Below are 13,262 nucleotides of genomic sequence, written 5' to 3'. Positions count from 1 at the left end.
ATTCGAGTTTAATTCATCAAAGATAGCTTTAATACATTTTTGAATTACGAAAATGGGAATTGGTACTCGTGTAATTCCGTAATAACCAGTAATCTTATCAGCAAACTGAAATAGCAAGACCCCATGTAAAGTGAGAGAAAACCAAAACATGGTCGGTATACCGTATACTATATTTCATGGCAGGGCTGGGAAGACTAAAAGAAATTAGTTTTTTCCGAACTAACAGCATGAGCACTCCAAAAATACAAAACTTTGGTGCGTATTGTAACATACGAAAAAAATTATGCAGCGGTGTTGCCTCGAACTAATTTTTGTTCAACTTGTTCCAGTATAGTGCAGCTCAAAATATTTTATTCTCTGTCAACATTTTCAAAACTTCGTGTAATTGGATAAATGATAGAATTTCACTTTCATTTGAAATATATAACGAATCTTCTCAGGTCTTTTACGCGGGATGTTGTTACGTGATCTTCCTGTTTGTTTTATTTCTACTCTGATTAAATTACATGTTAATTCATTGTCAGCAAAGAATCTTATAACATGAAACATTCTGACCAGAAATTCTTGCCATTTTTTTCGTTTCCTTTGACATAAGATTCTGCTCTTTCTTGTCGATAGTTTGTCCTTTTTGAAGTCATATCTCCAACTCCTTCAATTTGGAACAATTTTGGTTGTGTAGTGCACTTGATTCGTGACTTCAAACCTTAGGATTCAGCTTCCACCAAGTATTAACCCTTCCAGTCATGCATTTTTCATCTGCACCGATTTCGATGAAAATTGGTACTCGGGGGTTTTTGGGGTCGCTGATTACGAATCTGGCATTCGATTTTCAAAATTCAAAATGGCGGATCCAATATGGCGGACGTGAAATTCCAAATACTTATTAATTCTTCTAAAACTTTGTACTCAGGGGTTTTCGGGGTTTCTGATTACGAATCTGGCATTCGATTTTCAAAATTCAAAATGGCGGAACCGATATGGTGGACGTCAATTTTTATATCTTACATCTTTCTGCTCAATATTTTGGCCTGAATTTAGTCATTTGGGGCTTTTGGAATGGCTGATCACGAATCTGAAATCATAACTTCATAATCTCTAAATCCAAGATGGCAAATGCCATCTTATCTTTCTTTGTCTATATTTGTGTCTCTCTCTTAGCCCTACCCCGAACTAACGACGAGGACGTGGAGAGCATCTAGTTCCACTTTTTTTTTCTGTTTTCTTGTTTTTTTTCCTGTTTTTTTTTGTGTTCTTTGTGTTTTTTCTATTGTTTTTTATGTTGTTTTATTGTTTTTTCCTTCTACTTGGTTTTTTCAATATCCCTATTATGACGCATGCACGGACATATATATATCAATGATAATGATAAGGAACCACGGATTTTGATTATCTCAAATTTCATCTCAAATTAACTGAAATGTTTATTTCTAATGTATATTTGAAGGAATATTCCTGATAAAGTAAGATTTTACGTGATTGAAATTTTTATTGTCACATTGCCCAATTGGATTGACTATAGCGGATCCACCATTTTGAATTTTCAAAATCTGACCTCATATTCGTGATCAGCGACTCAAAAAACCCCTAGATACGTATTTTTAGAGGCCTTGATTCAATACTAGAGCTCTGAGGTAATTTTCTAAAAGGTGGGACCGTAGCGGTCCCACTATGACTGAAAGGGTTAAATCCATCGGATGAATAAAACGTGGATCCATTCGGTGTGTTTACCTTCTCAAACAAACGACAACAAAAGCAAAATGATGATGCTTTCGAAGAAGAATAAGCCATCCAAGTACGTCAAACTTTTTAGCCGTTAATCAATGTGCGGTAACACCATTTCCAGGTAAGCCGCCTTGTCTCTTCTTTTGATGTTAAAGAGCACGACTCTGAACGTGTTACTGTTGACGCTTCGGCAAAGTTAGTATTGATGTGCTGAACAACTTTCTGACCGTGCTAAATGAGTAACAATCACATATTTTCATCTATATGCTCAGACCATTTTCCGATATCATCTAAGTTTCGGTATTAGGTAGCAGACAGTACCGATGCTGCATCAGTCTCTGTCTCTAAGATTTCGAAATCCATGTCTATACATGCAGATACAGACTCTGACTGAGTAGACGTTGTTGGGACCTGATCTTCAGAAACGATGTCAATATTCGTAACAGGTACCGTATCAACAGTACCAAGTTCTTGTATTTGTTCAGCGTCTTCTGGGTTTGAAGCAGTAGTAGCCTCTGATGAATTTAAGCGTAAACCTGGAATGCGACGTCTCAGGAACAGGACCTTTCACATATTTAAGTATAGTCTCCTAATTTTTTCTAATATTTACTTCCCTGGCTCTTCTTTTATACGGTAAAAAGCCCCGCTTTCTTTTGCCCTTTTCATTTTCGACGCTAAAACAAAACAATATATATAACATTATCTACCGTCTTCGGCTATCTTCGATCTACGTCGGTTGTCATCGTGTCTATTGGTCGTCGGCTACCCCCTGGTCCCGTTGGTTGTCGCTATATTTCTCTTGTGTCAACGTCAGCTGGCGATTGTGTGTGCTTTTTCATTTAAAAAATAGATGTATAATCGTGACTAAAAGTTGGATTATAATATTCACTAGTAAAATATACCATACATTGAAGTGCCACTGTATCCTAATCTAATTAGTACAGGTCCAAAGATTTTGGTTATTACTTATAAAACTGATCTTACAGTATGAAGTAAATAGTTCTAACTAGCAGGTAAACAAAAATAAAAATTGTAATACTCAGATAGTTGTATGTATACCACTCTATTCTTAATATGAAAGAATTAATTCTCGCTGAATATTCGTCGTGAATAATCCGAGCACAAGATAAAACAGGGGAAATGACAGCAAGGCAACTGGTTATTACAGACTGGTTGACAGTCGCTAAAGCGGGCGAGATGATTACACTCACTTAAAGAAAGGGGATTTCCCGGTTCCGTCACAGATATAATAATAAAAAGTTCCGTGCTCATTTCAATCTGTCCGAATTGAAGGGGCGGCAAAATTATGAAAAGAAATGGTTCAAATTTTTATTTCAGCTTACAAGATATTATTATTACTTATTGTGAAATTTTGTCGCCCCCAAAAAGTACCGCCCGGGCTGGGCCGCCTCCACACGCCACGTCTCTATTAATTTCGTTCAGTTTTCATAAAATATACGAGATAAAATACGTTACTATACACAAACGTGTGAAATACGAACTCTAAAATACATACGGGCAAGTCCACCAATCGATTTTTTGACGTCCCGTTCATGGGTTGATAATTGGTGGACTTGCTCATATATTGAAAACGTTTACTGGATTGCCCGCTTGTTCAGGTTCTCATAGCGTGCCATGATTCCTAAATTAATTGCATACCTCTGCCAGTTCTGCATGTAACATATTTTTTTACACGTTGTCAGTTATGACGGTGCCAAGTGATCATACCCATGTCTACCTTTCATTACATACGTGGTGCAGACTCGGCTGAAGCGAATAATAGATTCAATTGGTAATTCTAGCCAATCATATTATTTCACCGTATAGGGAGGAGTCTGCAGAACTGCAATTCCATCCGCAATCTCGCCATCGTTGAGCGATGCATTTGCGATAAAGTCATGGAAATATGAATAAGTTCAACGTATTTCAATTGCTAATCAGAATTTGTTCCCCTCGCATGTTTTAATGATATTTCAGAATTAATTACACATCAGAATTATTGATTAATTTTTTTTTTTTTCTCATTTCTATCCACTTTCTATAGAAAATTTCGTAATTAGCGCGCAACAAGCGATGTGAAAGGTTTATCTCGAGCAAAAGGGTCGGCAGGAGGAATTAATGTTGAGGGTGAAATTTCTTCAGGTTATTATAACGTGGAACAAATGTCAACCCATTAGCTGGGTTGTGGATTGTTTACCCTCATTTTCAACAAACTTTTATAATTTTTATAAACGCGAAAAACCAGGGGTGTAACGCGGTCTCGAATCTGATACATACACAGCTTAGGTTTTTTCTTGAACTCAGTCCTGCGACCTGGCTGAGGTCTCAACGGCGAGATTATACTGAAATAAACTAATTGTGAGTAGAAGAACTTATTTATAAATGAAAGATAAGTTATTCAGCTAGGAACTGTGCGAGGATAACAAATTATTTTACATCCACCCACATGGGTGCGTGGGTACAATGAGCAGAGTGTGTGACATAAAAGTCAGAAAAATGTCTCTCCCCTTGAAGCAAGTTAACGGCTGAGCTGGGACACCGAACTGTGAATTGGTGATTAATTATTCGCTGCAACAGCAGCAGTGGCGGCGTCGGCAAGAGTTGCCAGCTACTCCAAAAAAGGAGCGAAATAAAGGCGAGTGAAAATAAAAAGGGAAGAAAAAAAACTACGAAAATAAATTAAAAGTAGGGTGTAAAAAACAAGAAATTGCCGCACAAACACTTTTTTGCATTTGTCAACTTTTTTTAACGCCAACTTTTGCGTATTATACCTCAACAAAAGATATACGTGACAGCTGGATGCCTGCAAAATACCTTCCGTCGAGGGTTGAACATCAAAGTGGTTAGTTGGTTAAAAATAGATACATGTCTTTCATTTTATTACGAGATAGTTGCATACTCAGCATTTATCGAATTATTATGTTCGGTAACTACAATCTATTTGAAAATGCAATTATAATACAATGTTTTGTTACGAGTGCGGAAAGTGGGTGATTTTCAATGGCTGTGAAGCTTACGGCGCGAGCTGCAAAAGTGAGTACTGCGTTCACACGAATGCAAGAGGAAAGCTGACGGCAGTAGCTCAAGGCGAGTGCTGCAATCGTACGAGTACCTACTAGTGTGAATGCAGCATGAGTTACGATAAGAGCTGTAATCACGCGAGTAAACTATCACTCATCCGTACGTGTGTTACACGCTATTTTATCAAAACTCGCGAAGAAAAATTTAAATTAGAATGCAACGAAGGCGCTTTACACCGTGTGAAATTTCCGTTAAGTCACTTACGCTCGATTATACAATGCATGAAATTGAATTATTCCAAAGTGCGCATGCGTCAAAGAAAGCTGTAGTGTGAAAAACAGCAATTCAGTTGCACGCATGCGCCAACATCGTTTTGCCGCACTGATCGGAAATAGGGCAGTTTAAGCACGCTCTATAAACTTCGAAAATTAAAGTTTATTGGAAGTATGCACGTATAAACGAAACCTTACAATATATCAGTACTTCTTTGAAATTGCGTAAAATAGATTAAAATTTATGGTAACACAGTTTTACGAATTTGGTACATTAGTTATGTCAAAAATCTGTCTGAGCCGCTTTAGAATATCGCTTTCTGGATAAAATCATACATAGTAAAGGGAAATCGAACGAATCTGGTATCTTTTGTACCAGTTTCAAACGATCTTAAATGATCGATCGATATACGAGCTCCAGTTTATAATTTCAATATGTATAATTTTTGCATTTCTAAAGAAATTTTTGCAGCTGATGTACATAATAATTAGATAAATATTCAAGACCTAACTACACCGTAATAAATATATAAAAAAGTATTGATTTTTCAACAATTGAGCTGCCAAAAAAAAAAAAAAAATGCGAGAATCTATGTTTCATAACACTGTAGATCACCGCTGAGTAATTAGTAAAATACTGCAGTGTGAACTGTCAATTCAAAGGCGAACGTTGTTATAGTAAACTAAAATGGGATTTTATGATGACGTGATAAAATTGTAGGATTACTTTATATACATGTCTGAATTTGAGTTATTTTTAGTTACTTCTTACTGATATTACACATGCATACATACAGAGTGAATTGCGAATCACTGAATGGCTTAATGCAAGGTAGCCAACATTTTCGAGGTACAGCCTGTGATCGGAATTTAGAAATATTGGTCACCCTGACAAAACAACTGTTCTTGCTCTCGAATTTTAGAGCATGCACATTAACCCATTTAGTCTTTAGCAATTCATGCTATATATGATTCAGTGAATATGAATTTTAAATTGCTCGCGTTCTCGCCGTGCGAGAAGAGAGAATAATACATAAATAATATAATTGAAAAGAGTGTCGCGAGCTCCGGCCTGTGAGAATAATTATTTCCGGCTTACACGTGGCTACTGTGTAGAGAGCTTACAAAAGTCCCCAACAAGTGGTTATTTAATGCCGAAAAAAATGACCCCCAAGATTTCGGTATCCGCAAAAGTGAACTTTAGTAAGCTATGACTTCAGGACGATCATTCTGAGGACCATGTTTTCCTGGAGTTTTTTGTTTATGCTTAATTTCTCAAATTCATTTTTCAATTTTAGCATTGGTATTAAAAGAAAACAAGGAAAAAAAATCACCCATGTGTTTCTACTAGATAATCAAACAATGAACAAAGTCTTGCAAAACTTTCCCCTTATACTAACTATTCTGAAACTACAGTTTCCTAAAGTTCAATTTTGCAGATGCAATAATATTGCAAAACTTTAACCTTATACTAACTGTTCTGAAACTACAGTTTGCTGAAGTTTCATTTTGCAGATGGAATAATCTTGAAGGTCATCTGAAAAAAAATGTTTGCCGTAGTTAATTGTCGACATAACAATACATGTGCTTTTACGCTTTTTATGGCTGCAAAAATCGATCGCTTTGTTTCCTGCAAATAAGGTATGAGTATTCTGGAACAATAGTTTTAAATACGGGGCTGATGGTAAGTAAAGTGGAATTTAATGAAACATCTGTCAACTATCCAAACAAAAAGCAATAACAAAAGTTATCATAAATATCAGCTTATGGAGGAATCATACACCCATCTTGTTGGATTTTTGAATATTTTAAGGACTTACCGTAAATGTATACAAAATTGTTTAATTTTAATGGAAGTCAATTTATTTTTCTCGTATATGTATATTTATTGTTCTCGTCATCTTGATTGACACGAATCTTTGATTCAATTCACGTTTTGTAGTTAATAATCAGGTCAATTGAAGAAAAACTCTGTTACGAATATTTTGAATATGAATTTCACCGTAGCTTTCATTTTGAATGTTATTGCAATTACCGTATTTTCACGATTTTCCTGTTACCCTCGCGCTCTCCCTACTGCGTTCTTGCTTGGTATTTTCTTTGGATTTCTGAGGCACCCAACTTCCATAACCTCACATGTTGCAGCCGGTTATATACTTACTGCTAGCTATACATGTATAGCTATCTGCTAGCTGCCCACCCCGTCCATTATGGTTACATTTCATGGTATTTGCAATTACTTCTGCTGCTTATCGCGCTGTCAGTCAAATTTTAATCTATTTTTTTCAATACACATATGAAATAGATCCTTTTTGTCACTGTGAAATGAATGGGGAACTGCTCATTTCGAGCACGAACTGCATTACCTTCCTAGGGAGATAATGTACAATGAACTACAACTGAATGATATTGTTTATCAATCATTGTTCTTGTGATTTAATATATAATAGAAGAAAGTCTAAATGATTCATCGACGCCCAGACCGACCCCTAGACCTAGGATCGTGAAATTCGGTGAGCATCTTTTTTTCGTCACGTGGGCAAGTACTAAAACGGGATTTTTTGATATTCCACTTCCAAGGGGATGAAAAGGGGTGAAACGCGTTTTTCGCGGATTTCTCGACATCTCTTCAGCTCATTGATATACCGATTTCGTTTTTGTTTATAACGGTTACTCATTTGAATATATGAAAAAGTTTTCGAGAATTTTTTGAAATTGAACTCCTAAGGGGCAGAAAATGGGTGAAATCTGTTTTTGCGGACGAGCCTCCAATATATTGACCAAAGTGTGGAGCAGCCCCTAGTTAATTTATATCAGTGAAATCAAATATGGAATGTAATTATTTTATTTTGCCTCACATGCTCGAAAAAGGGCCTGTACATGCACTTGAGCAATGACTACCTCGGTAGAAATGACCCATTTCCCTCTCTTTGTTGCGCAATGTACTGTTCCACCACCAAAGATGCGGTCTGCTGCTTAACGAGTCTTACGTTCATTCTGGCTGCTTTAAGAAAAGGCATCACAGGGTGGCTCTTGTAGCTGCTGCTCTGATGGGGCTCCTGAATTCGTTCAACGGGGAGCAATGTGTGTTCTTCGGCCCTTTCAGCCATCATGTACTTCTGCATCTCAACCCTCGACTGCTGTCTGTGGCTAACTCTCTGTCGAAGATTTGCTTCAGCTTCTTAATTTGAGATTTCATGCTTTTTACAGCCACCTTGCTTGCTCGCCTACCATATGGACTCAGATCAATGCAAGCTCAGCTCGCATGGTAGAGCTGTAAAAGCAGATCCGTAAACTTCAGTCGGATATTTCTGAGCTACGACAACTGCAGCGATCACAACAAGCCCAGCCGGTAGCACTGCTGGAGTCCATGGACTGTGCTGGTAAGGTTTAAGTCATCTTCTCTGGTATCACCTGTCATCCAGATCACGAGATCTCGGTGGTTCTGAACTAGGCTGCGTTGGCTTTGGGCTAAGATCTGGTTGATATAGGCCTCGTGGACTCTCGTATCTTGGTCTCGCAGAAAAACACCAAACTCAGTTCTCGAGTCATTTTGACCCGTCTTCCTGTAGCTAACAATAAGTGTGAACGTAGCTATCTAATCTCGACAAATCTCACTCCACCTCCAGCGGGTAATATTTTAATCAATGATCCTAATGAGGCTTTACCTCAGGACTGACACGAGATGTTTTTTGTTACAAACGCAGCAGCAAAGATTGCTGGTATTTGATACGTGTGGTACAGTAGCAACGGGATTCTCGTCAGGAAGGCTCAAGTTTCACGGAAGAAACAGATTCGCACGTCTGCAGACCTCAACCATCTGCTTCCGGACTGACGCCGTCTGCAGCTTCGCTCCTGTTGAGGGCTCAGCCAGCTTGATTTTCTTAATTTTCCTCGTTTCTTACTGTTAATTTTATTTTCCGGTTTCTGTTGTGAGTTTTTGTTTGATTTATGACCGCTTACTACATTATTCAATTTTCTGCTCTGATCTTTGTACCTTAGTTGCTGTGTACACGCTTGCTTCTTTCTTATTACTATTTGATATCAGTTACTCTATTCTTTCTCTCTTTCTTTATGCTCAAGTATTGTCATGGAAATAACATTAAACATCCATCTATCTCTCTTTCTCCCCAAGCACGACAATTCAAGTTATATGAAAATACAAACATCGGGTAGGTATATGGAATACAGATGTATAGAATTCAATCGCCTAAAAGCATTCTGAATGTGAGTGAAATCGTTGGGCAGTGTATCTCAAGGGCGGTAAGTTAAAAATTTGAAGCTTTCTCAAAACGCAGAAGCAATTAGCTGAAATTGCAAATGATTTCATGTTTGTCCTGTTAGCTCAAGCGTTCAAACGTGGGTAAATTTCGAAGTCATTTCATACGGTTCGAACCGCAAAGCTTCATCAAAATATCCTGTAAACACAATCTGTGTATTCCAATAAACATGTTCAGAAATTTGTCCATTTGCGATAGCTTCAAATAAGTTAATTTTTGTGTACCAGAATCATTTATTTTTCCTAATTCATTTATTTAATCAAATTAAATTAGACTTACGATAAAATCAATTTTCAACCCTGATTGTTCCAGAAAATGAAATTTGTAATACAGGTATATTGCGTAGTGACTCTGTTCCAAGTCGAATAGACAGAGTGATTGCAGTTCTTCTTGTCAATTAAGTCATCATGGGCTGCTGGCTTTTGTTACGGGTTGAATTTGGCGAAACGAAAAAAGGGAGCCACGAATGATCGGAAAATAGACAACTACCTGTCATTTCAGGATACTTTTTGGACGGGATAATAGAACTTACCAAGTACAAGTGAGCGAGGTGACTCGTTAGAAGAGCGTAAACTCCAGCCGATGCTCCAACCAGATAGAGAGTCGGTTGAAGAAGCGATGCTCCAAGCGCTCCGCAAATGCCTCCGCCCAGGTACACGGCCGCCACCCCAAGCCACCCTTGTTCTACCTGGGAACACGGATTTTATCAAAATTTTCACCGCTTTCCACCCCTTGATCTTGTAAAATATTACTCTGCTGAAAATTAAGGGAACCAAGGCCGGAGGATGTCGAGTTGCGGCGTTTTCTTTACGAAGTCGTGGCAAATAGAGATTGGCATAAAAGCAAGATCCCTTCGTAATGAGATAATATGCAAAGTAAATTACGGTTGGTCTAGTTTTTTTTTTTTTTTTTTGTGAATAGATCATTTTGTTCTCAAATCGATTTTCTAGAAATCGCGATTTTCACGGTTTCGTTACTCAGTTGGTGGAAATATATGGTATATAAAAACCTCAAAGTGTTGAGGTAAACCATAAACCTGTACTCTATTGGGAATACAGTTATTGTTGCAAAAAAATTCATTTCAGTAATGTAAATAGTAATGAAGAACTCGTTTGGGAATTAAATGAGAGATTATTCATTACAATTAGACAAACTAGTAGCTCTTGGAGTTAAAAAAAAAAAACCGTTAATCGACATTTCTGATATAGTGAAGAAAATTCTTGTTTCTTGGATAATTACTTGAGCATAAATTTGAAAAATCGATTATCGCATTCACGTGAAATGACCGAAAGAGGGCTGCAGTATGGAAATATTTGTCCACTCATATATCTCAAATCAACTAATTTAGAATCACTCCAAATTTAAAAAATTTGTACTCTTTTCTTAATATTTTGTTACGGTAACGTTACTTTGCAACTTCTATCTCGTCAAATTAGTTCACAAACTTGACTGAAAATTATTTTGTATACGCATTATACGCGTATTCAAGTTAGTGGAGCCGTCGTTAATTGATTAATACGCAGTGCATAGCTGTCTCAACTACTACATTAAACAGATCTTCATATCTTACTTGGTTATCCTTAATTATCCCAAACATCCTTTGTACGATTATAAATTAAGGAAGACTCAAACAAAATTAATTCTATTTTTGATTTTACACCAAACATTTAGCCGTTGCAGCGTTGCATATTCATAATATTTTGCACTTTCCATCCAATGCTAAATGCAAAAAGGGAATTGGATTCGACGCTTTCGTGAAAAGGAACAATATCAGATTTCGCCCAGAATCATTTTTTAACTCCACATTGGATGATCCATACAGATTGAAATTAATTGAAGCTTTAAAGTTTGATTGCAGCTCCACGTATCATTATTCGGATTATTCCCGGTGGCCCGAGTTGTTCTCGAGAAATGTGTTTGCGGTACCGATGCACTCTGAATTAATCCCTCACAATCAGTCGCGCGATAATCTGATCCCGAGATTGAGTTCTATTCAACCTAACGTTACGACTCAATATCGCAAAGTCTCTTTGAGCAAACTTGCCTCAATCAGGCTCAATTTCTGAAGTTCGATTTGCGATGTTACAAATGACTCTTCATGTAAGAACTTTCTAAAATTTAAAAAAGTATTCGCTTTCTTGTCAATTCCGACCGCCGCGCTGTTCAACACACAATCATTCGAAATAGTTGATTTTTTTTTTTTTGCATCCCCTATTGTGAGAACCGAAAACGCTGAATTTTTATTCTGTCACTTGGTAGCAGAAGACCAAAAAACGCATTGTTATCGACATTGGTGCGCTGCTATCGTTTAGATTGGTTAAAAACTCGATTACAGAGGTCCACCCACCTTGAACAGAGACCGGAAGTTCCAGATCGATTTTCTTTGAAGCCGTACATTGGCAACGTGGGGGCCGGAAGATCATCGCATTTCACGTCATTTGAGTGGTACGCGTTTGACAAATTGTTTCAATGAGAATGCAAAGAAAAACGTTTTTCCAACTCACCGAATATGAAAGCGAAATATATGCTATGTTTATTGGATTAAATGTAGTTTTACCCGGTAGCATTATGATTTGTTGTTCAGATCACTTTTTTAGTAAACTGGATGTCATTTACTTTTTCATATTAACCAAAGTAAAGAAACCCTTCTTTCATATCTGCAAATCACTTATTACTTTCGTTCATATGCAAAGTGTACGTGTTCTATACGATGCAGTAAAAATTGTAATCAAAAGAACTCTGATTACTTATTACTTGTACGATACATAGTTAACGAGCCGGGAAACAGTTACTTCGCGATACTTTTCATCAAGATGAAAAAATTCTGAAAGAAAAATTTCAAGTTTTGTTGAAAAATAAATATATGGACGGGAAAAAACATAACCGTTTATTGCGAAAAAGTAATACGGAGGAAAAAGTAAATGTTTGTCGATAAAACATTGATAATTGACAATTTGGCTGTTCCAAATTCTCATTGCAACATACGAAATCGATACGCGGCGAATATTTCTAGCTTATAGCCGCTCACCATAATTAAAGCTAGTCAACCTGAAAAGCATACCAAAAACTGAGCGCTTAGTTGAAGCTACCAACGGAATCGCTGCATGAATTTGCACACGAGCAGTTGGGTGATCAGTTTCCTAAGACTATCACAGTGTGCGTTTAGCGTAGCCGTTTTCAACTCGTTAAAGAAAGAGCGGTATAAAAACCCGATAAGAGAGATTCTTAACGCTGAAGTTTAATGGCATATCAAAGAACGAAGGCGAGGAAAAGGAACTGCGAAAAGAAAGGCTCTGTCACTTTTTCCTCGCCTTGTTCTCCCAACGATTTGAACGACCCGGTAATTCATAGATTGCTTGGTTATTACCTCCAGTGGAACGGCAAGCACCAGCTGTATGACGACGTTGAGAGACAGATGAAGGGCGTTCGAGTGTAGAAGCATGTAGGAGGCGAACCTCCAGGCTTGAATTCGTTGTTGAGGGTCGTAGACCAGCCATGTTCGCAGGGTGGCTTCCTCGCCCAAACAGTGGACGGATATCTGAAGCGATAGAAAACAAAGCATCGATTACTTGGGGCTGCGGGTGAAAAGCGCCCGTTATATTCGCCGGTGCTGGGGTCGACCGAACGCCTGCATCCGGGTTCGCAATTAAACGAACTGTGCGGCTTCGATCAGTGATAAAAGTGCGCACAGTAACAAAACCATCAGTATTCAAACATACTGAAAATCAAATATACATTGAAACTGACGATCCTCTCGATCCGTGTGCAAAAGTTCGTGCCAAGTTACTGAACAAATAATTTGATGAAAAGTTGTTGAAATTTTCGTTTCAACAACGGATCTAATGGACGATTTACCATCACGCGGGATACTTAAGTTGAATAATGAACGCATTTAAGAGTGGGTGTCACTAAAATTTTTACGAATTTCAAATTGTACAGAAAGATGTTGAGATATCGAATGGTAATA

General features: G+C 37.6%; 1 protein-coding gene across 4 annotated transcripts in view; it reads right to left on the bottom strand.

Annotated features, from left to right (window-relative positions):
• rho-6 (rhomboid 6) overlaps window positions 1-13,262 on the bottom strand; it is a 126,718-nt gene that overhangs the window by 4,473 nt on the left and 108,983 nt on the right. For all 4 annotated transcript variants that reach the window (XM_046626354.2, XM_046626355.2, XM_046626352.2 and 1 more), the window contains 2 exons: window positions 12,663-12,833; window positions 9,828-9,983 (listed from right to left, as the gene is read on the bottom strand). In XM_046626354.2, coding sequence (XP_046482310.1) covers window positions 9,828-9,983; window positions 12,663-12,833 — 327 coding nt within the window. The remainder of the gene's footprint in view (window positions 1-9,827; window positions 9,984-12,662; window positions 12,834-13,262) is intronic.

Source organism: Neodiprion pinetum, chromosome 5 (genome assembly GCF_021155775.2).
Source record: "Neodiprion pinetum isolate iyNeoPine1 chromosome 5, iyNeoPine1.2, whole genome shotgun sequence".
Taxonomy (NCBI): Eukaryota; Metazoa; Arthropoda; class Insecta; order Hymenoptera; family Diprionidae; genus Neodiprion; species Neodiprion pinetum.
This window is presented reverse-complemented; position numbering and strand designations above follow the sequence as displayed.